The sequence below is a fragment of the Aethina tumida genome, chromosome 3 (assembly GCF_024364675.1).
Source record: "Aethina tumida isolate Nest 87 chromosome 3, icAetTumi1.1, whole genome shotgun sequence".
Lineage (NCBI taxonomy): Eukaryota > Metazoa > Arthropoda > Insecta > Coleoptera > Nitidulidae > Aethina > Aethina tumida.
The window spans coordinates 30,410,243-30,432,087 of NC_065437.1; the positions used below are offsets into that span (position 1 = coordinate 30,410,243).

General features: G+C 31.9%; 3 protein-coding genes across 10 annotated transcripts in view; 2 read left to right on the plus strand and 1 right to left on the minus strand.

Moving 5' to 3' along the window:
• LOC109603362 (protein roadkill) overlaps nt 1-7,291 on the plus strand; it is a 46,908-nt gene extending 39,617 nt beyond the window's left edge. For all 6 annotated transcript variants that reach the window (XM_020019851.2, XM_020019853.2, XM_020019850.2 and 3 more), the window contains 6 exons: nt 3,438-3,559; nt 3,615-3,894; nt 4,166-4,343; nt 4,573-4,751; nt 4,811-4,953; nt 5,012-7,291. In XM_020019851.2, coding sequence (XP_019875410.1) covers nt 3,438-3,559; nt 3,615-3,894; nt 4,166-4,343; nt 4,573-4,751; nt 4,811-4,953; nt 5,012-5,156 — 1,047 coding nt within the window. In that variant the 3' untranslated portion in view covers nt 5,157-7,291. The remainder of the gene's footprint in view (nt 1-3,437; nt 3,560-3,614; nt 3,895-4,165; nt 4,344-4,572; nt 4,752-4,810; nt 4,954-5,011) is intronic.
• A 713-nt stretch (nt 7,292-8,004) lies between these two features.
• Nucleotides 8,005-11,910, minus strand: LOC109603351 (ATP-binding cassette sub-family F member 1). The gene is made up of 10 exons (XM_020019834.2): nt 11,640-11,910; nt 11,500-11,583; nt 10,099-10,936; nt 9,720-10,038; nt 9,504-9,643; nt 9,033-9,445; nt 8,796-8,974; nt 8,496-8,729; nt 8,333-8,442; nt 8,005-8,281 (listed from the first exon to the last, which is right to left on the minus strand). Exons 1-10 carry the CDS (start codon nt 11,818-11,820, stop codon nt 8,134-8,136), a joined length of 2,646 nt encoding a protein of 881 aa, XP_019875393.1. The 5' UTR covers nt 11,821-11,910; the 3' UTR covers nt 8,005-8,133.
• Nucleotides 11,911-13,079: 1,169 nt separating this feature from the next.
• On the plus strand, nt 13,080-20,596 carry LOC109601508 (G protein alpha q subunit). 3 transcript variants are annotated; one of them, XM_049964267.1, is made up of 9 exons: nt 13,080-13,685; nt 15,386-15,570; nt 15,701-15,855; nt 16,763-16,891; nt 17,856-17,985; nt 18,071-18,224; nt 18,305-18,412; nt 18,869-18,958; nt 19,293-20,596. In XM_049964267.1, the coding sequence occupies exons 1-8, from the start codon at nt 13,568-13,570 to the stop codon at nt 18,949-18,951; spliced, it is 1,062 nt and encodes a 353-aa protein (XP_049820224.1). In that variant the 5' UTR covers nt 13,080-13,567; the 3' UTR covers nt 18,952-18,958; nt 19,293-20,596. The 3 variants fall into 3 exon arrangements, with proteins under 3 accessions (XP_049820224.1, XP_049820225.1, XP_019873314.2); XM_049964268.1 differs by lacking the exon at nt 18,305-18,412 and adding an exon at nt 18,598-18,705 and having other exon boundaries at nt 13,085-13,685; XM_020017755.2 differs by lacking the exons at nt 18,305-18,412; nt 18,869-18,958 and adding an exon at nt 18,598-18,705 and having other exon boundaries at nt 13,091-13,685.
• The last annotated feature ends 1,249 nt before the right edge of the window (nt 20,597-21,845 follow it).

The following is a 21,845-nucleotide window of genomic DNA, read 5'->3' on the forward strand; positions in this document are numbered from 1 at the left end:
GTCGAGCGACGCGCAACCGGAGCCTTGAATTGATGACCTGGGCTACATTTTGATTCATTACAGTTGGTACAGTGTTCTCTTTTCAATTAACCAAACATTTACACGCGTGCTGACTGAATTAATATTCGGAATACAATGTGGACAATTTTAATTTCACATATCAACCGATTGTTTACAGAAATATAATTCTGTTACAATTGATTTACAAGTCCTGTTTTTAATTTGGGGTTTTCATACACGTCAACTAAATTGATGTGTTTTTGTGTTTATGTTTTGTAATTGTTTTCTCCTAAAAATAATATGAATAATGAAATCGTCACGCCAAACAATTTTGCCTGTTCATCATGTAAAATAAAATTTTTCTAACGTTCTTCACACAAATTTAATTTTATTGATATTTTTATATATTTTTTTATTTTAGAATTTATCTATTCAATTTCAATAGAATATGTCATGTAGTTATTATAAATAACACGGTTCCATTTTATGACACAAATAAATGCGCAAGAGAGGGACTTTATCTGACAATAACATTTTTATTCGCTATTGAAATTGTAAATATAAAATTATGAGACGTCATAAATATATCACTTTGCAAGTACATACAATGAATGTAATGTCAAATTCAGGAAAACATGAATATTAAAATTATCGATAAGCTTAATCCAATTAATTTTAAATTATTATTACAATATTAAGGTTATTAATAAAATACATAGGTACATAGAAAGATACAAATGTGTCTTTATTGTGTAAATATGCTTACAAAAGTTTTTATTTCAATGCAAATATATTTCTATTTGGCAAAAGTATTTTTATTTTCATTTTCAAAATGAAGTTCGACAGTATTTTATTTAAAGGTATTACCTAATTTTAGCCTAAGAAATATATTTCTAAATGTAAAAATATAAATAAATGAAAAAAACATAATAAACTTAACTGCAAAAAATATATGTTGAGACTAACGAAAAGATATTTCTAAATTGTTATTTCTTGTCTTTGTCTTTGTAAGTCTAATTTAAGTTAAATAGATTATGCTTATTTTAAAATTGCAATTATAAAACCATTGAACACAAGAACATGAATCGAGTTATTTATGTTTTCAAATTACAAAACGTATTTGTTTGCATACACATGCAAATCAACTATATAGTATTTAGAAATTGATGGGACAGCCGCATTTCAAACGAGGCGAACAAAGAACGACCGCGATAAAATCGACTAAAGGGAGCCCCCAGTTCGACCCAACGCACAAACGCACACACACACATGTGGAAAAAAGCAATTAGAGGCATACGTGTGCCCTAAAAACCCAGCGTCGTCCTTGAGCGAGACCCTACAACCGTTCCCATTGTTTCACGGCTTTCACCATTACGGACGAAACTTCATCGCGTCGACCTCTTTAGCCGAACGAACCGGGGACCTGGGCCTGGCCCCGGCCCCGGCCTGTCGTTTCAGCCCAGAATCCGCCGCCGTTCTCGTTCGGTTCGGTCCCAGCCGGCTTTCTAGCCTCTCTCAGCTAATGCCTTTCTACGGGATTGTATATTATACATGTTCATAACTGGAGCGTTTTCCATTCGATCGTTGCACAAACGCGGTGTGCGCCTAATCACGGGCTAACATTGATTTTCGGGTGTTTTTTCGTCGTACATTTGGGCCGACTAAATATTCTGAACATTACCTAGTCCCACTTTTCATTCTCTGTTGGATAATCGGAATTACTGACGAATATTGTAATAGTAGTAAAACTATTTACAGTTTAATCATTGTTGCCAAACATTGTTAAATTTCGACTTTTACTTTTTTCAGGTAATAATAGTGAAATTATGCATAAAACGTTTTATTAATAATTGGGCAACCCTGATATTTCATGGCGATTGGCGGACCTTTCAATACTAATTAACTCTTTTATGTTACCATGAAAGTGGGTTGAAAATGAAACCATTATGAGATTATCTACTCAATGTAGGTCACGAAACGATACATATTACTATTCTTTATAAAATTCAGTTGATGGTGATTTTATTAATCGTGTCAGTTTTCAAATGGAAAATTGCTGTTATTTTGGAACAAATTACTCATCAAGTTTGTGGAACTAACACACATCATGCCAATATACTAAATGAATCATTTAATTGTTTTATTTCTTCATAGTTATTTAAAATGATTATTTAACAACAATTTTATACATTTTGATACATGTCGCAGTGGTATCGTCTAACAACGGTCAATTAATTTAGAGGCCTCTAATAAAATCAATATAATCTTTATACAAAAGTGGTGGAGTGCAATCCAAATCGCCCAAAACTTGGAATACATATCTCATTTCACTAACAATAAGAAACACAAAGGACACATTACTATTTATTGATAATTAGTTTCATAATTCATGTTGTATCTAATTCAAATTAATTTCTACAAAACAGAATAAATACGCAATTGTGACCGGTTACAAAAATAATACACATTTAAAAAATATACAGTGTGGCCCACTTGATTTTTGGTTTCAATTATAAAAATACAAATTTTATGAGGGTGTCCTTCCTTGAGACGAGGTAAATTATTAAATAATTTATACATAACAAAAATGTTAATATTTTGTTCGTTACAACCGCCTAACGGGAAGGCATAGGTTCAAGAGATATTTACAACAATCGTTTGAAAATAAATTCCATAACTCTTCAATGATAAACCACAATTCATCTAAATTATATGCATTAATTCTTCACCAAAATTCTGGAGGATAATCAACGTATATATCATTGATTGATGCTATATCAATATACAAACTATTGTTTTCTTAGAAGTTTTGTTCATTTAATTTGTACCCCAATATTGCAATATGGATATGGATTATGTCATATTTACTTATGATACAATTTATTTATGCATCCATTAAAAAAATAATTTTACTTCACCACACGTTCCTTGTTCAACACTTATTTACCCTGTATAAATTTTCAAATAAAAATATTATTACAATCAAAGATTCCCGTAATGACCGTTATAAAGAATACATCAAGAGGGCGCTGACATTTTTCTGATTGTGATTATTTTAAAATAGGAATTAATTTTGCGAAAATGTCGAATATTTCACTAAATTTATAGACATTTTTTTGTTTCTCAATTTTTATCAATACAATCAATTTCACATTACATTGACTAAATGAAAAATAACGGACCAGAAAGTTGAATTTTCAATTTCGATTTTCATTTGTTTTCGGCCATTTTTTTCTCCATTGTTTAGGTACAATTAGACATTGTTAAAAAAATCGCATGGTTAACTGAGCTGGTAAAATGACATTTTGGAGATTGTGTAGTCAAGCCTTTAGTAAACAAGTGATGCCAGAGAAAAGCATCGAGGTGAACAATTATTGAAACAAATGAATTTTATATGGAATGTGTGATGTTAACAAATGTGTTTATTATTATTTCAGGTCAAAGTGGTCAAATTCAGTTATATGTGGACGATAAACAACTTCAGTTTCTGTCGAGAGGAAATGGGGGAAGTTTTAAAATCTTCGACGTTCTCGGCAGGTGCTAACGACAAATTAAAATGGTAAGTCCGTCGACATTTCCCAAAAAATTCGTTCATAACCCGTTACGTGTTACAGGTGTCTGCGGGTGAATCCCAAGGGGCTGGACGAGGAGAGCAAGGACTACCTGTCGCTGTACCTGCTGCTGGTGTCGTGCAACAAGAGCGAGGTGCGGGCGAAATTTAAGTTCAGCATACTGAACGCGAAGCGGGAGGAAACGAAGGCGATGGAGAGCCAGCGGGCCTACCGCTTCGTTCAGGGCAAGGACTGGGGGTTCAAGAAGTTCATCAGGAGGGACTTTCTGTTGGACGAGGCGAACGGGCTTTTGCCCGACGACAAATTGACAATTTTTTGTGAAGTGAGTTCACGATCTTTGTTTGATGGTGTTGTGGTCTCTTCGGTTCAGGCAGTGCTGCGAGTGTTTCGTGATTGCTGTGGCCAATTTTTAAAATTTGCTTGCAAACTGGACAGTTTTGTGACGTTATTCACATTAATTCAATTCTGATCTGTTAAAAACCAAAACTGTCCAGAACTAGTCATGTAAATGTCCAAAATTGAATCACTTTAGCACTATTTCATTTACCCTTAAACAAGAGTTTCTTGTCTTAACACGAAATTTATGTTTTCAGGTTAGTGTAGTAGCAGACAGTGTAAATATTTCTGGCCAGTCAAATACGATACAGTTCAAAGTTCCAGAGTGTAGATTATCGGACGATTTAGGACTATTATTCGAAAATCAAAAATTTAGTGATGTAACGTTATCAGTGGCAGGGAGGGAGTTCCAGGCGCATAAAGCAATATTAGCAGGTAAATTTTTATAAACTAATTAGACTAAATGTTATAATTCACGTCTGAGTAGATTTACCAACAAATTGGGAACGTTGATGGCTGAGTTTTAATTAGCAAAACAAAGCAATAAACAATTTTAATTTGATAATATAATGCTAATTTTAAAAATTATCGTTCCATTGCAACTACTCTCACACACAGATAAATCACTAATGCAGTGTTATAAACATTATATTCATTTTTGCAGCCCGAAGTCCAGTTTTCCAAGCGATGTTCGAACACGAAATGGAAGAGAGGAAACACAATCGGGTGGACATAACGGACGTAGACCACGAAGTATTACGGGAGATGCTGAGGTTCATTTATACGGGAAAGGCCTCCAATTTGGAGAAGATGGCCGATGATCTTCTGGCGGCGGCGGACAAAGTGCGTATACGCAACTGGGAGGTTTCCACCACTGATTGAAATGTTTTTTGTATTTTTAGTACGCGCTGGAAAGGCTGAAGGTGATGTGTGAGGAGGCCCTTTGTACAAATTTGTCGATAGACAATGCAGCCGAGATTCTCATACTGGCCGACCTGCACAGTGCGGATCAGCTTAAAGCTCAAGCCATAGATTTTATCAATACGTAAGTATATATTGACCGTGGTACGTGTGTTTTGTACTTACGGAACGTTGTTTTGCAGCCACGCGACAGATGTGATGGACACGCCTGGCTGGAAGTCGATGATCCAGACGCACCCGCATCTGATAGCGGAGGCGTTCAGGGCGCTGGCGACCCAACAGATACCTCCCATAGGGCCGCCGCGGAAACGTGTGAAACAGAGCTGAAGCACGTGAAAGAATAAACACTTCGAACCACTGACTGCTTGAATGTGTTCACAAACATAAAATGTAAAAATACAACAAAACAAAATGAGAGACCCTCGAAGAGTGCTGTCGTTAGTATATAGCGTCGTATTTTGTTATTGTAATCTTATTACTTTAGGTTTTTGTTTTTGGCGCAGTGAGTCTATTTTTCCCGTTAACTAAAACAATAAGCGGGGTGTTTGGTGTCGGACGGGAAGGAGCTTGACGTGCGCCAGGCCGTCCATCATCAAATCGCCTCACATGTCTGAGAGATAGTCAAGGTGATCAACGAAGCTACCTCATCGAAATAACTCGTTTTAATTAATTCGACATTAACACCAAAATCACATACAGTTCCAGTTCTTTTTCCGACACTATCGTTAAATGTGTTTCGCGGAATGAAGTTTCTCCGGTTTTTGCTGACAATAAATGTTGAAATGAGTTATTTTTCTGTACTTTTAAGATGTGTTTGGCTCTAATATTTAGAGTAAACCACAGCGTTTTTGATGTATCTTATCGCTTGGACTAAGAAATTTTGCCACGGCCACGACCTCATATCGTTATGCCATGTATTTTTAGATTAAGAGTAATACATGACGTTTATTGTTTAATATTGTATTGCTCAGTTTGAATGTTGAAATGGAAGCAATAGTAGAGCCTTATATGTGTAAAATTACAAATAACAAATGTATTTGAATGTTCCTGTTTTAATCAAATTCAATATAATCCAATAATAGTTACACCAACGTGTATCGATATCGAACTCATTATAAAACACCAATATAGTAAGTGTATCTAGTAATAATCGATCAATGTAAGGGCGATATGTAAGCGTGTGCCAATGCGATTAATTAATAAAAAACGGTATTCAAAACTACACACAGCGACTCACTGTGCCGCCAAAACAAATGAAAACAGAATTGTGATATAAAATGACCACAGCTTGTTCCTACTGAGGGACTTGTCAACCTCCTTTCATAATTTTTAAGTTAGCGTTGTACTTTATGATCTCCTCGAGTTAAGTTTTTTTTTGTTCATCGACTCTTTCGTTAAAAAAAGCGCGCGGCCAAGTTTTGTTTGCAAAATAGTTGATTAATTATAATTGAAAATGATATGTGACTTGATAAAATTATTGTGTTTTTCTTTTGTCACTCACAGTTGTATGTTGCACTTATCCGTCCCACTCATTTAACAGACCCAAATCAGCTACCGAATCCACTGTACACATTTCTGAAAATTTTACACCAATACAATCCATGAAGGTTTGCTTAAAATCAAAAAAGAATCACGGATGTCTCTCCGAATCGTGGACTGGTTTAAATGAGTGTTGATAATTGCGTTATTTTTTTTTTTTTTTAAATGGTCGGTCATCGTTTTAATTTAAATCAATTGGATAAAAAAGCTTATGTTTTAAAAGGACTACCTAGTGTTTGGTTTTTGTTTGTATAATTCATAAAATTCAATCAAATAAGCTTTTAACTACAATAAAAATGCTCTGGCCTAATTGAAATAATTACAGAACATATCTAAATTTTATTTTAATTTGTGATTTTTTAGATAAGTTTGTAAAATGGTAAGCGAGCTTTTAGTATGATTTAGTTTTCCTTCAATGTTACTAAAATGTATTTGTGGTAATTAATTTTGTGCTGGCGCAATGTTAAACTCTAAATTTTATCATTTCCACTGTGTATTCTTTTAACTGTATATATTGTATTTAGCTAATTGTAAATGTGTACAGTTACTTTATAGTTTCAATCATAACTTAAGCTCCATTATCATTTTATGGTAGATCTGACATGTACCATATAAAAATCTCTATTTATGCATTTTAAAACTGAACCCTTAATTTGCTACAAGTCTCTTTGCAAAAACTACTTGATTTTTAACTGTATTTGACTTGTGATAGAACTATTAGAGGTCAACCAAAGTTAGTTCTTAAGAACATGTATCCAGCTTCTGGTATAATGTATTGTTAATATTTTGTACATACTGTTCATTTTTTTTAAATGTCTTGTATGTTTAAAAAGAAAATATAACCTTTGTTTGTTCTGAAATTTAGTTTATAAAATTGTGTTGTGATTTTGTGATAAATACAGTAATACAGGTCCAAAATAATACATTTTTTGTGTAATAAATCTTGGTTATTCCGTCATCGGCAGTGTGACAACTTCCCCCAATTAATTTAATCTGCTAATATTTCACGTGTTCCTCTATGTTGATAAATATTTAGGAATTTTGGCCTAAAACAAGTTTTCAAGAAAATATTTGTGAAATATAAATAAATATTTCCAAAATATAAACTGGTATTCTGGCAAACACAAAAATGTTGAGAGAATGCTACAAGCATTAATCAATTTATTAGAATTTACGAAATTACAAACTGTTAAACTGATAAAAGATCAAATAGCTTTTTTGTTTCAAAAACTTTAATGGTTAAATTGAGTAATATAAAATGGTAAGTTGTTATAAGGGGGCAATAAAAAACCTTCCATTAACTTGAAATATACAAATTCAGTCATGTAGGCTTATTAATCACATCAACCAACAATTTTAAATTTTGCCATACATACCCTGTGATAATCCATTTTTTTGTTAGTTAAGTATTTACCTCCAATTAATTCACATTCATTTGTAACTCACTACTTTAACTGTGTATGAGGAGTTGATAGTGGTCAAAATATGCATTTGATTGTCAGTTGTACATTGTCATTAAATCATTACTATAAGTTACTGCACATACAGAATAAACATTTTCATTAAAAGTAATTGTTTTATTAATAACCTGAAGCATAAAAATATGGATAATTGGGGTAACCACTAATAAGACAAATAATCAGAAAAATCATTTAATATGCCATTAGTAAAATTCCAATCAATTCTAAAATCACGAATATATTTATAAAAACCAATAGGGGTGGGTGTAAATTGAAGTAAATGTATAATAAACTGAAAAATTGTTCTAAGCAATTGCAGCATTGGCAGCAATACTTGGGCTATTGATAACTTCTCCCAAACTCTCCAATAATTCTTTTCTATAATCATCGAAATCTCCGTCTAATTCGTTAATAGTTTGATCTTCTATAACATACAATGCGCACTCAGTATCCCTAAAAAAATCGATTTAGAATGGAGTCTGTTTAAAAAGTACTCATTTTTACCTAATAAGCCTTTCGTCGTGAGATACTATGATAACACCACCGCTAAATTCATTTATTGCCTCGGCCAAAGCATCAATGGATTCTATATCCAAATTATTTGTAGGTTCATCCTATAGTAACCAAAGTTATATTAATATGTGGGATGTAAAATAACTCAGCTTACCAAAATAATAACATCAGGAGCGTTAAGGCACAATTCAGCTAAAGCTACTCTAGCCTTTTGACCACCAGACAAATCTTTCATTTTAATTGTGTGAGCATGACTAGCTAATCCAAAAGTACCTAATTGTTTTCTAGCTTTTTCATATGGTAAATCAAACAACCTCATCAAATATTCAGCAGGAGTTTCTTCGGCGGTTAAGTGCTCTCCAGAGTGTTGGTCGAACCTTCCTATATGCTATTTATAATTTTATTAATAAATGATATAAAATTAAAGAAATGTTATAAATTTAAAGCTACATACCAATCTATGATTTTTTCTAGCTTCTCCTTGATTAGGTGATAATTCACCCACTAAAAGTTTCAAGAATGTAGACTTTCCAACACCATTAGGTCCAACAATAGCAACTCTACTGGACATATCAATACCAAAATCAGTGTTGACAAAAAGGGGCTTTTGGCCTTCATAAGCAAAAGTACAATCTATAAATAAAAACAATATTTACGATTAAATTAACGAAATTTCTATCATAAAACATACTGTGAAGTCCAAGAATTGGTGGTTGAAGTGGAGGAGGTTCTGGAAATGAAAATTTAACAAGATAATCCTTGGGTTTCTGAAGTAATTCAGTTGTGGTAACCTCATCGTCTTGTTTTTGCATTTTCGATCGGTTTTTCTCTTGTTTCCTTGTGAGGGCTTCTTTTTGTTTTTTCTCCGCGGCCTTCTTTGATGAACCATGAGATTTCAATTCCTTGAGTCGTTTCTCTTGCTTTTCGTATTCCTTAATCATTTCCTTGCGTTTCTGTTGGTACATTTTTTTAAACATTGAGTAATTTCCTTTATAATAGTATAATTTCTGATTGTCCAAGTGGATGATTTCATTACAAACATTGTCCAAGAACGACTGATCGTGAGAAACTATGAGAAGTGTCTTTTTCCAGCCTTGCAAGTAACTGTAATTGGGTATTTTTTGTTACTAAGAACCTTTATCATATTGTTACAAATACATACTTATCCAGCCAAATTACAGCATTAAGATCCAAGTGATTGGTAGGTTCATCAAGCAACAATAATGTTGGTTCAATGTACAAAGCTCTAGCTAAGGAGACTCTCATTCTCCAACCTCCAGAGAAATTTTTAGTGGCTCTATCCTGAAATCAATAAATTTTTAATATATTGCTGTTAAAAATGCTTTTAAATATATTTCTTTATTATTTTAATATTTACCTGCATTTCTTTATCAAATCCTAAACCAGCTAAAATTCTTCTAGCCTTTGGCTCAGCTGAATCAGCGCCAATAGCTTTCAGTTCTGCATAAACTTCATTAAGCCTCTCTTGAACATCAAGTTGACCTTCATTAAAACTCTTTTCAAGCTTTTTACATTCTTCTAGTAATTCAGTTCTTTTCACATCAGCTTTTAGTACAGTTTCTACAGCACTCATATCATCAGCAACTACTTCCTGTTCACAATATAATATATCAATATTTGGCGGAATTGCGAATGCTCGTTGCGCTATATGTCTAAGTAATGTGGTTTTACCATGTCTAAAACACATTACATTTCATTATTATACTTAAATTACTCCTCATATAATGTTTACCTACCCATTAGGCCCCACTAAACCATAGTGTCTTCCTTGTGCAATCAATAAATTAGCGTTTACAAAAAGATCATTACCCTTGGCGGATATACTAAAGTTTTCAATCTTTATATCAACAGCATTTTCTAAGGCTGCCATCTGACCAGCAGACTTTTGAGCCTGTGACACAGTGAAATTGCTGTCCAAGTCAGAGTGACCTTGTCCACCTTTCTTCAGCATGGTCTCCATCTGTTTTTCATATTCTTGCTGCTTTTTCAGTTTTTTCTTTTCTTTATGGGTCAGTTTTTTTTCATCTTTGATTGACATAGAACTAACTGCATCCGTAATTTCTTCAGTTGACTTCTCAACTTTATCTGCTGGTTCCACTTCATCATTCAGTTCCTCAGATTCTGTTTTTTTCTTTAAGTCTGCTTCTGGAGTTTTCTCTTTAGTTTTTTTCTTAGGTTTTTCTTCTTCTACTTCTTCTTCTTCTCCTTCTACATCCAAATTGGCAAAGGCATTGTTTTGTTGTGCAACTGGAGCTTCATCTTCTTCCTCACTTTCCACAATCTGCTTCTTTGAATCTTTTTTATTCTTTTTCGATTTATCTTTGCTCTTTGGCTTTGGGATCTCTTCTTCTTCATCATCTTCTACTTCTAAATTAGCAAAGGCATTGCGCGATCCCTTCCCCGCATTGATGATTTCATCCTCTTCATCATCACTCCCAGCTTTCTTCTTCTTGCCACCCTTTTTTCCTTTTTTTACTGGCGCCACCACTATATCCTCCACATCAGAGAGTTTTAGATCAATGTCGACCTCCTTATCGCCCCATCCATCATCATCATCGTTTTTATTTCCTTTTCCTACAACATTTATTATTGTAAAACCATAATATATTTTTTAAAAACAATTTTATGACTTATGCTAGATAAATTAGTTCAATTATAATGTACAATACATAGTTTTCATGAATGAATAAATATTTTAGCTGAATACAAATATCTTTTTGTGCTTATATGTAAAAATACAAATAAATTTTGATTAATGTATTATGTAACTTTTATTATATTTACTAATTTAAGTCATAAGTTTTTATAAAGTTTTGTTTATTATAAATATTATATGTCTTAGAAAATTATTTTATATTGTAAGGGTGTATATTATATTCAAAAATTATTCATAGTACTCTTTTAAAATAATTATATAACATTGCATAATAATTTTTAAAATACACTAACCTTTTTTGAAGGTAATGATTCTTGAATTTCTATTCCTGTGTTTATTGTTTCATAAAGACTTCACTGTTTCCACATTTCCCTGAATTTTATACTTGCTCAGATCAAATGAATTCTGAATACTGCCTCCTGATGATACAAGAATCATTACCTTCATTAATTAATTACACTAATTTTAAATATACACTAACCTTTTTTTCCACCTTTTTTCTTAGGTGCAGGTTCTGGTTTAGAAGCACCGTTTGTATCGCCACTTTCTAATACTGGATCTTTCTCTAAAATATTAAAATTACTAAAAATAAGAGGGGCTTAATGAATTTTTAAGACTCACTAATATCGTTGTCGTCGTCACTCCAATCATCGTCCTTTTTGCCTTTTTTTCCTTTTTTGTTACCTTTATTCTTGGCCGTTTTTGAGGTTATCGCTTTGTTGTCGTCCTTTGAAACGTTGCTTTTTACGTCGTCTTCGAAGTCATCATCCAAATTTTTCTTGTTGTTACGTTTTTTGGACATTTTGCCAAAATTACTTGCAATTACTTGACAATATGTTAACTTAACCTATTTTGAACATGTGTCAGATTGGCGACACAAAGTTAAAAGGACGAAATAAAGAGGGAGACACCTGCTCCAGGTGGATTGTTTGGGCGAGTCGCATAATGCGACTCGCATTCCACATTTCTTTTTAATCAATCTTTTTTTTAATTTTAATAAATTATATTCGGATATTTAAACAAAAATTTGGAAGGCCGACAATGATTAATTTTATTTTAATGTGTTGCTTTGTCTGTAGTAGTGAAAACAATGAACAATTCTAGACAACCAATATTACACAAAATTTGAATGTGATCTATAATTTTAATTAGAAATTTAAAAGGGACAAATAAACTAGTATACTAGCATAAGTAATATTTATGACACATAACAAGTGATATTATTACTAAAATTTATTAAAAATGTATGTAGTACTTGAAATACATGAAATGAATAGGAGTACATTTAAAGTAGATTTATTTCAATGAATTTATTAAGGCTCCTGAATTCCAAATAAGTTAATTAAATAATAATTCTCACACAGTTTTTTTTTTTGAAACAGTTAATATTAAAATTATTTATCACTAACCCAAATTTCTTTGATGAAAGTAATAACTTTAATATATATTATGCCAAAGTAAAATTAATTTTATTGGTTTTTAATTTAAATATTCTTAACTAATACATTAGAAAAGCATTAAGTGAAATAAAAAATAAATATTTTCTTCTTCTGTATGTCTTTGTACTTCTTCAGCCTTCAGCTTGTTCAAAATTCAAAGTTCATAAAAATCCAGTTTTGAACATCTTGTGACAAGTTTTTATAATATTAGATTAATTCACCAATATAGTTAACTATTTTTATGGAAAGAGTTTGTTTGTTGGTGAATAATGGAGAAGCAAAAGAAATTTTTTTTAGTGGAAATAATCTTTCTAACCTCTTAAAATAAAAAAAAATGCGACGAAAAGTGTAATAAAATGTAGTGGTTGTCACAAATAATGTTAAAATTGTTTTTTTCTGTATGATGTTTTTTGTCCTTAACGATTTCATATGATTTGTAATTAATCAATAATAGCACTAAATAGGTTGGTGAAGAATCCAATTAGACATTCGAACGATATAAATTATGTGAGTGTTAATATGAAGGCATAAAATAATTGCGAAAACCATTGTGCAGATCGAAGGCGATAATTTTATATTTGAATTGGCGGCGAACAGATCACCTTATAAACTTCCTGTCTTGCGTGTTCGAAATTGGCTGGTGTACAGGGCAGCGCCATGTTGACAAGAGGCGGTTGCTGCTAAGTGTGAAATGGAGTTTTTTACACAGTGAACAGGCGCATGTTGTGTTGTGATGGACGAATTTACGGATGATGAACGTGTGTGAGTGCTCGGGAATTTAGTGAGCTGCGTGGCTCTAGGACGGTGCCGATAAGTAACTAGTAGTGTCGGACCCAGAGGTGGACGGTCGCGAAAATTTGCGTTACTGGGGTCTCTAATCTCCTTATATACGAACGTGGATGAGGCTTCGGCAATCTAGTTATCTTAACGAGATTATATTAAGGTCCAACGTGACTATAAGAGCATGTCAGCGGTCAAACTTAATCACCACACCCAGCTAACTACGATGGTCGCCGTTCCAGGAAGTGTCAGTCTATAGGTGTGTTTTGGTGTAGCCGGCGTGGATGATATCAAAGAGGAGTTTGCGGCCCCATCAACAAGAGCACGAACATGCAGTGTTGTCAGTCAGATGAGGCTAGAGAACAGAAACGTATCAACGCCGAAATCGAAAAACAGCTCCGACGAGATAAGCGAGATGCTCGCCGAGAACTCAAACTTTTACTCCTCGGTGAGTGAATGTGGCCAATTTCGACAAATCCGACGGAATTTTTACACGGCGGAGGCCGTATTTTACGTTTTTTATTTTATTTTTTTTTTCGCCGGTTTTACACCCTCCCCACACTCGGAACGCTCTAAAAATATTCGATTGTCAGATCAGGTTTTATTTACATTATCGTCCGTAAATAAATATTTAATCTATCAAATACAAATTCTATACTTCCACACTATTGCTCTGCATGATTTTCTGAACCTGACTTACATAAACATTACTTTCTTTCATTCCATACCTAACATAAACACGTTTTATAAATGTTTTAATTAATTTTTTGTTAAACTGTATATGTGAGTTGACTGCCATATCAATTGAAATTATTTTTATACCTCATATCTCAACAAAGTAAACAGTTAATTCCAGTGTAAGATAATTTTAGTTGTGCAGACAACAAATGATATGGTGTAAAAATGTTTGCCAATGCATGTCGATATTTTATTTTTTTACAGATCAAATTCTGTTCAATTTACAACTACTTAAATTTCTATGACTTTTAAATTGCTTTTATTTTTATTTATTTATTTTTTTTTTTTGTTTTAATCTTTTTTTTAGTGGCTCTATAAAAAATATATATATACATATATATTTTTCAGAAATTTCATTGGCAAATGATTTTTATGATAAGATTATGATTTATCAATTATTATTTTTATTTGGTTTTTGTAAAATGTGTAGAAATTGGTCATTACACAATGATAATAAAAAAATATTGTAATATGTCTGTAATTACCAATTATGCTATACTTTTTGCCACTAAACATTGAGCACTAATTACTATTCTTCACCATATAATTTTACAAAAAAAAAAATACTAGTCCAATTGAACATTAAAATTTCATTTATTAATTAAATTAATTGCATCTTTCCCTTACTTATTTAGCTACTTGTTTACTAAAAACAGTAATATATTTTTAAATTAAAATGGATGTTTATAATATTCTTGCAAGGAAATTTAACTTTACCGCCTCATAAAAGTAAACACTAAACTTGGGCTTCTTCAAAATGAAAGAAAACAACACCCTGTTGCCAAATGAAAAGTTTTGAGTTTTGCAGCTGTTAAATATTGTTTTTACATATTGAGAGTTACAAACTCAAATAGGATACATTTCTGCCTTTCTACACAATAGTTTTGTGTTTCCTTAATACACACACAATGTATTACTTGAGAAAATAAAGTTATACAGCAATTGTAATGAACTTAGCCATTATAGATTGTTTTGTAATGCTTAATTTATGTTAATAACAACCTTTAAACTAATTGCTTATTTATCAGGCAGGGGAAACACCACACATTTTGTTCCTGATTGCTTCAATTCATTGAAAATTTTATTATTTATTGTTCTATTCATCTATTATTAAATTAATTTAAGAATTTTGATTTCTTATAAGATTTTCGTTGGATAAGACATTGTGTGTAAAAATGAACGCATTACCTTAAATTAGTGTTTTCTTAACATGTAATAGGCGCATGCAAATATTATGTCATTTATAGACCATTTTTATGAGAACCATTTATGTAATATATTAAATAACTTAAGAGCGAACTTTGCTACTGCATTATGCAGTGAATACTTATTATAATGTAAGGACCAGATTTTTTTCTATCATTGTTATAATTGCACCAACTTGACTGACTTTATTTCATTTGTTTACAGGAACTGGAGAATCGGGGAAGTCAACATTTATCAAACAGATGCGGATTATCCATGGAGCCGGATATTCCGACGAGGACAAGCGCGGCTTCATCAAACTGGTATACCAGAACATCTTCATGGCCATGCAGAGCATGATTAAAGGAATGGAACTCCTGAAAATCCAGTATTGCGCGTCATCCAGTCCGGTAAATATTTGCCGTTTTCCTTTATTGCACATTAAACAAGTTAATGGAGCATATCTTATTTTGTATGCATAATATTCTAGGGAAATTATATTAATTACGTGTGAATGATGTGTTCTCTTTGTTCTTTTAGGAAAAAGCAGAGCTAATAAAAAGTATCGACTACGAAACAGTGACCACATTCGAGAGCCCCTACGTTGACGCCATAAAGGACTTGTGGAATGACGACGGTATACAGGAATGCTACGATCGACGCAGGGAGTACCAATTGACAGATTCGGCTAAATAGTGAGTATCGCCTTCCTCTATCCTCTCCCACACAAAGACACCTCACGCAATTTACATATAACTTTTATAATTTATCTAAAGTAAATAAAGAACAAAAGATCTAGCTCAATGTGAAATTGATTTTGGATTGTCTGGAAAATGTGACATACAGATAAAATTTGATCTATCATTTCTAGTTATTTGTTGATTGTTTTCACACTTTCTGTGAGTGATCATCCAGTATTGAAACAAGAGCAAGTTTAAGTATATTAATAGTGTTGGTTATATTTTCTGGCAGTCTCAAATGCAATATTCAAAGTAATTTTCGATAGGACAACAAAATTCAATCATGATTTGGTATGTAAATAGTTTTACATATTTGCTGTTACTTAAGACAGAAGAATGAAAATTTCGGATTAATTAATTTCAGAAACTACAATTACTAGTATGTTTGTGGTGAACGTTTGCCTATTTATTGACTGTGTGAATGGAAACGGAAAACTTTGTTGTACAAAGCTTTTATCAAAATTATGTGGTAGAAGTAATTTTATTAACCTGTTACCGAACAATTAGTTATTAACACTCAGATGTAGATAATTATACTAAACATTTCGAAAATATATTAACGAGAATGAAGTAAATAATCCTTAGCGTCGAGGCTGTATCTATTACATTTTAAACCTACATGTTTTAAAATTCTCAGTGAATTCAATATTCAGAATAATGTCTATTTTTAACACATCAAATTTAACAATTAAACATTGATTGTGTGATTTAATATTTTCTGGTTATTTTACACCTTTTTTGGCATAAATCCGACGTCATCGATGTAAGGGAATCGTAGCCGATGATTTTTATTGAGCCGGTTCTTGTTTACTTTGTGTATTTTGTTGGCTGCACGTTGCATGCGTTGTTGTGTTGGTTGCAGCTATCTTAGTGACCTGGAGCGAATCCGGGCGCCTGATTATCTGCCGACCGAACAGGACATCCTGCGGGCGAGGGCGCCCACCACCGGCATCATAGAGTACCCTTTTGATCTCGACTCCATTATTTTTAGGTATGCCAAAATATCAATTTAATTTTAACATACGATTATGTACCTTGCATTATTGTTGTGGTGTCAATAAAGTACCGAACACATTGCCAGAGATGAATGTAGTCTTTTGATACTTTTTTCTGGCAAAGTGATGTGTCTTAAATGTTGCTGGGCTATATTACTTATTTGATGCACGAAAGAGTACATTGTATATAGCTACATTTGGCGCTTAGAAAATCATCCAGTTTGTATTGTGATTCTGCATCGGTCTACAGTGTGATGCTGTTAGACATGGAATCACTCTGTTTACTTGTACTTAAAAATTTTAATTTGTACCTGCTTTTGGTATTGTCATTCATATTTCATTTAGAAAATTTCACTTCATTTTTTCGTAAACAATTTCTCACAGTTAGTGTAAGGATAACTATTTGATTCTGCGAACTTATTATTATTAATTTTGTGGGAAATACATGTTAAAATATTCATTTTTTGTTTTGTCACTATATAATTTCGACATTCTTTGTTAAATAGATGGAACAATACTTATTGCATTAATTAAAATTTATTGCAAAATCTATCTAATTATGAAAGACTATGTAACAAAGCATGTCAGTGTTAGATGTAAATGGTGTTGTGCTTCATTTATTAAACCTTAATTGAGTAAAAAGGATAAGTTCAACTTATAGTCAATGATTTGACTAAATTTCTCTTTGTATGGATTCATTGAAATGTATATGTTTAATAAAATATCAAGGCTTTTTAAAATCCTATTTGTTCATTGACTTTCTATTATTGTTGGAGAGGTCATCTGCTAGTTCAAATGGATTTAGAAATTTTGTGGTTGCCGCCGAAATGAGCATGCTGTCGCTTTAAATATAGTAGAACTGCTTATTATACTGGGTCATTGTATTGTTTTGTTGTCAGTGTTTGATGTTGTTTATTAATTATTTGACTGAAGTACTTATAAATTGTCATCTGTTTGCAGAATGGTAGATGTAGGAGGACAAAGATCAGAAAGAAGAAAATGGATTCACTGTTTTGAAAATGTAACTTCCATTATCTTTTTAGTAGCTTTAAGTGAATATGACCAGATCCTTTTTGAATCAGAAAATGAGGTGAGTTATTTAACTATAACATTTAGCTTAAACTGATGAAACCCATTTTCCCATATATCTAAATCATTGTCTGTTTTGTTTCCAGAATCGTATGGAGGAATCGAAAGCGTTATTCAAAACTATTATAACTTATCCATGGTTCCAACATTCGTCGGTTATACTGTTTTTAAATAAAAAGGATTTATTAGAAGAAAAAATAATGTATTCCCATCTTGTTGATTATTTCCCAGAATACGATGGTAAGTGACTAATTGTATCCGTGAAAATGTATTTGTTTCATCTGAATTTGCTCAATAAATATTGGTTTTCCATACTCAAGGACCCAAGCAGGATCATATTACAGCAAGGGAATTTATTCTGAAAAAATATTTAAGAGAAAATCCTGATCCTGAAAGAGCCTGTTATTCACATTTTACAACAGCAACAGGTGTAAATTATATTTGTTGCTAGAAATAACTTTGCTGCTGAACAATATTTTATGTATTTTTAACAACTCCTTGCTAAGAAAGTATGTAGATCAGTAATTTCCAAAAAAAGTAAAGGCAAACTTGTATGCTAAATTTATAATAAAATTTTGCTTTTATAGTATTGCTAATCCTATTTTAAATTTAGGTGCGCAACGAGATGCGATTGCAGCTAGAGAATTTATCCTCAGGATGTTTGTAGATCTAAATCCAGACAGTGAAAAAATCATATACTCACATTTTACTTGTGCTACAGGTACCAAATTACGTCAACCAAAAGTGTTATGTGCTTTCTTGCTTTCTCCCAACCCAACTCATCTTACTGTGACAATATTAATCTCTTTTGTTGTGTTTTCTTGCATGCATTCATATATGGAATGGATTGTCTCTTTTTTGTTGTTTCTTTTTTTTAATTTAAGACACTGAAAACATTAAACTTGTGTTCTGTGCTGTAAAAGATACCATCATGCAATCTGCGTTAAAAGAGTTTAATTTAGCTTAGACTACAGGTAATTTAATCATTCATACACTAATAATTGCATTTTACACTTTCCAAATAATTATGAACTATATAAATTGTCATGTGATTCAATAATGGTATAATTGCATGTTAATTTGTGCATGATTGTTGTCATTTTAATTACTAATATTAAATTTGTGTTGTCTTTAAATCTTAATAATAATGTAAGAAAATTAATATAATGGAGTGCATCATCTGGATTATATATTCAAGTACATTTTACAGATAATAATTAACTTTTGAAGTTTAATTTTAATGGTCCATATATTCCAGATGTTGCGATTTGAATTAATAAAGAACTGACTGAACTTTGAAATTTTCAGATACGGAAAACATTAAATTTGTGTTCGCCGCAGTAAAGGATACAATTTTGCAGTCGAATTTGCGAGAATATAATTTGGTTTAGAATTCGCTTGGAACCACACACATCGGTTTTAAGCAGTACTGTTCGCTGAGTAAAAAGCGACGGCAAAAAATTGTCACAGTGACGACGCAACTGCATCATTTACAAAATATCTAAAAATCCTGAGGATAAAAGTTAAGAAAAAAACATAAAAGGACGTGTGATTCTAATTTTAATTAACTGTCGATTAAATTTATTTGTGTCCCAAGTGTGCGCTTAGCTTTAGTGGCTCTGCAAGGATAATTTAGTGCCATTTTACATATAGTAATGGTATTTTTATGGATGAAGCCAAAGTGTATAATTTTTTGTTTATTAAAGTGACTTTTATTTCATTACATAAAATTAGTATTGTTATATTAAATTAATGTAGAGATAGCAAGTAAGACTAAACTTTTACCTCATTGATTTGCAAGGTCTTTTCAGTGCTGCAGTCTTTAAGTTTCGCCATCGGAACAGATATTTATCATTCATGTATTTAATCTTCTGGCTTCTGTTTGTATGTGTCACAAACATCTTGTATGTGTGGTGAAAAACTTGATTGACTGAATATGCAAGTTTCAAAGCAAGTTGCACTGATACAAAACAACAAACTTCATCATAGCTTCATTTCTATCGATGTTACTCAGTTAGCGTTATCCATAACGGGTCAGTTTAAGTACATATGTCATTGCCTAAGATAGTAAATAAATAGGTAGAATAAGTTTAGTTCATCTTATAGTGAGATATTATGCCATAACTACATTTTCAAATAATTGTATATGTAACTTACATGTGTACATTTACAGTGTTAAATTTCGAAATATCTTAATAAAAGATAAAATATTTGCAAATAAAGGCTGTTATTTTGTACAGAGCCACAGACCATTTCTGTAATCTGTTTATATATATAATTTATCGTTTCGTGTGCAATTGAGAGCAGGCATTTAGACTGTTTCGGTGGCTTCACCTTACAAAAACAGAAGTGTAAAAACAAGACTGCTTGTCTAAGGGATGTTTGCAATAAAGTGGGGTATATTCATTCAGAAAGCGATTAACTGGAATTTAAAACTGTTAGTGAGCTTTCTTTGCATTGTTCAGTTAATAACTATACTAATTGCAATTTTTAAAAGATATATAATAGCTGCTTTGTTTTTGTGTAGGGTGCCTGTGAATGGATTGACTGTGATGAGAGTGAATGATGCTATAGTTTGTAACATTCTTGTCAAGTATAGAATTTTTTTCTGATCTATTGTTTTATTTAAACCACCTAAAATCCAGTATATATGAATATATTGTGGTCCACATTTAACAGAAACACTTGTGATTTAGGGCACGAAATTAACAATTTTATAAATATGAAGAAGCTTCTGCACAACTTGTTTCTGTTGAGGTGCACCAAACTTGTACATTGTAGTCTTGATAAATTACTAAGATTAGATTATGTGATATGTAAGAATGTTGTGATGGATGAAAGGGTGAATTTTAAAGCAATCAGCTCATCAACAATTATTTCAAATTTATGTAATTCCGTAAAGTGTCTACTAAATTTATACAAGTTTTTAATCATACCGCTATAGTAATAAAAACTTGTGTTAAAACACTGTTGTTCTTATTTCTATTAAATATAATTGTGCTATGTCAAAACCTCACAATTTCAGGTATTACTGCTGATATAAACAATGAATGAATAAAAATGTTTGATGTTTTAATATTAAATATAGCATTTTATTTCATAATGAAACTGGTAAGTAATTATATATTTATGAAACCTTCAAAGGTGGTCATAAATTGATTTTTTAGTCCCACATCTTCGTAGATATTACTTTAAACCCACATATTAGTTTAATTTGGCCCGTTAAAGAAATAACATATTTAAATATATTTACGTTTTGTGGGACTATTTAACAATACTCTTAATGTATTAATTTGTTCTTAGAAGTATTTATATTATTTTATTGAATAACTCCCTTTAAGTGAGAGGAAAAAGGACATTGCACTCTAGAGAAAAGGGAAATAATTAACATGAAAAATCAAGATCTATTATTGCTGACGTCGCTAAAAGCATGAAAATAACAACTCATTTGAAAGTTCAATAAGAAAATGGCGTAACAAAGAAAAAGAATTCCTTTAGAGACAGACAAATTGGATGAATCAAGAAACGAAATCCTTTCTTGCTACTAGGCAAATAAAAAATAAATTAATTGAGTCACACAATTTCAGTGTGACTAGTAGAACAGAAGACGTCGAGTGAATGAACAAACCTTGTAAGATGTAAATTCGGTAAAGGAAACGGGTATCAAAAAAGAATATTCTAACAAGATTAAAGCTGTACCACCACCGTTTCCACCAACCATTTACCAACATAATAATGATCTGAAGCATGCGTCTAAAGTTGTTCAAAATTGATTAAAAGATAACATAATTATCTTGGTTGAATAATGATTTTCGATTGGCCACCATAAAATCAAGATATAAATCTAATTGGAAACTTATG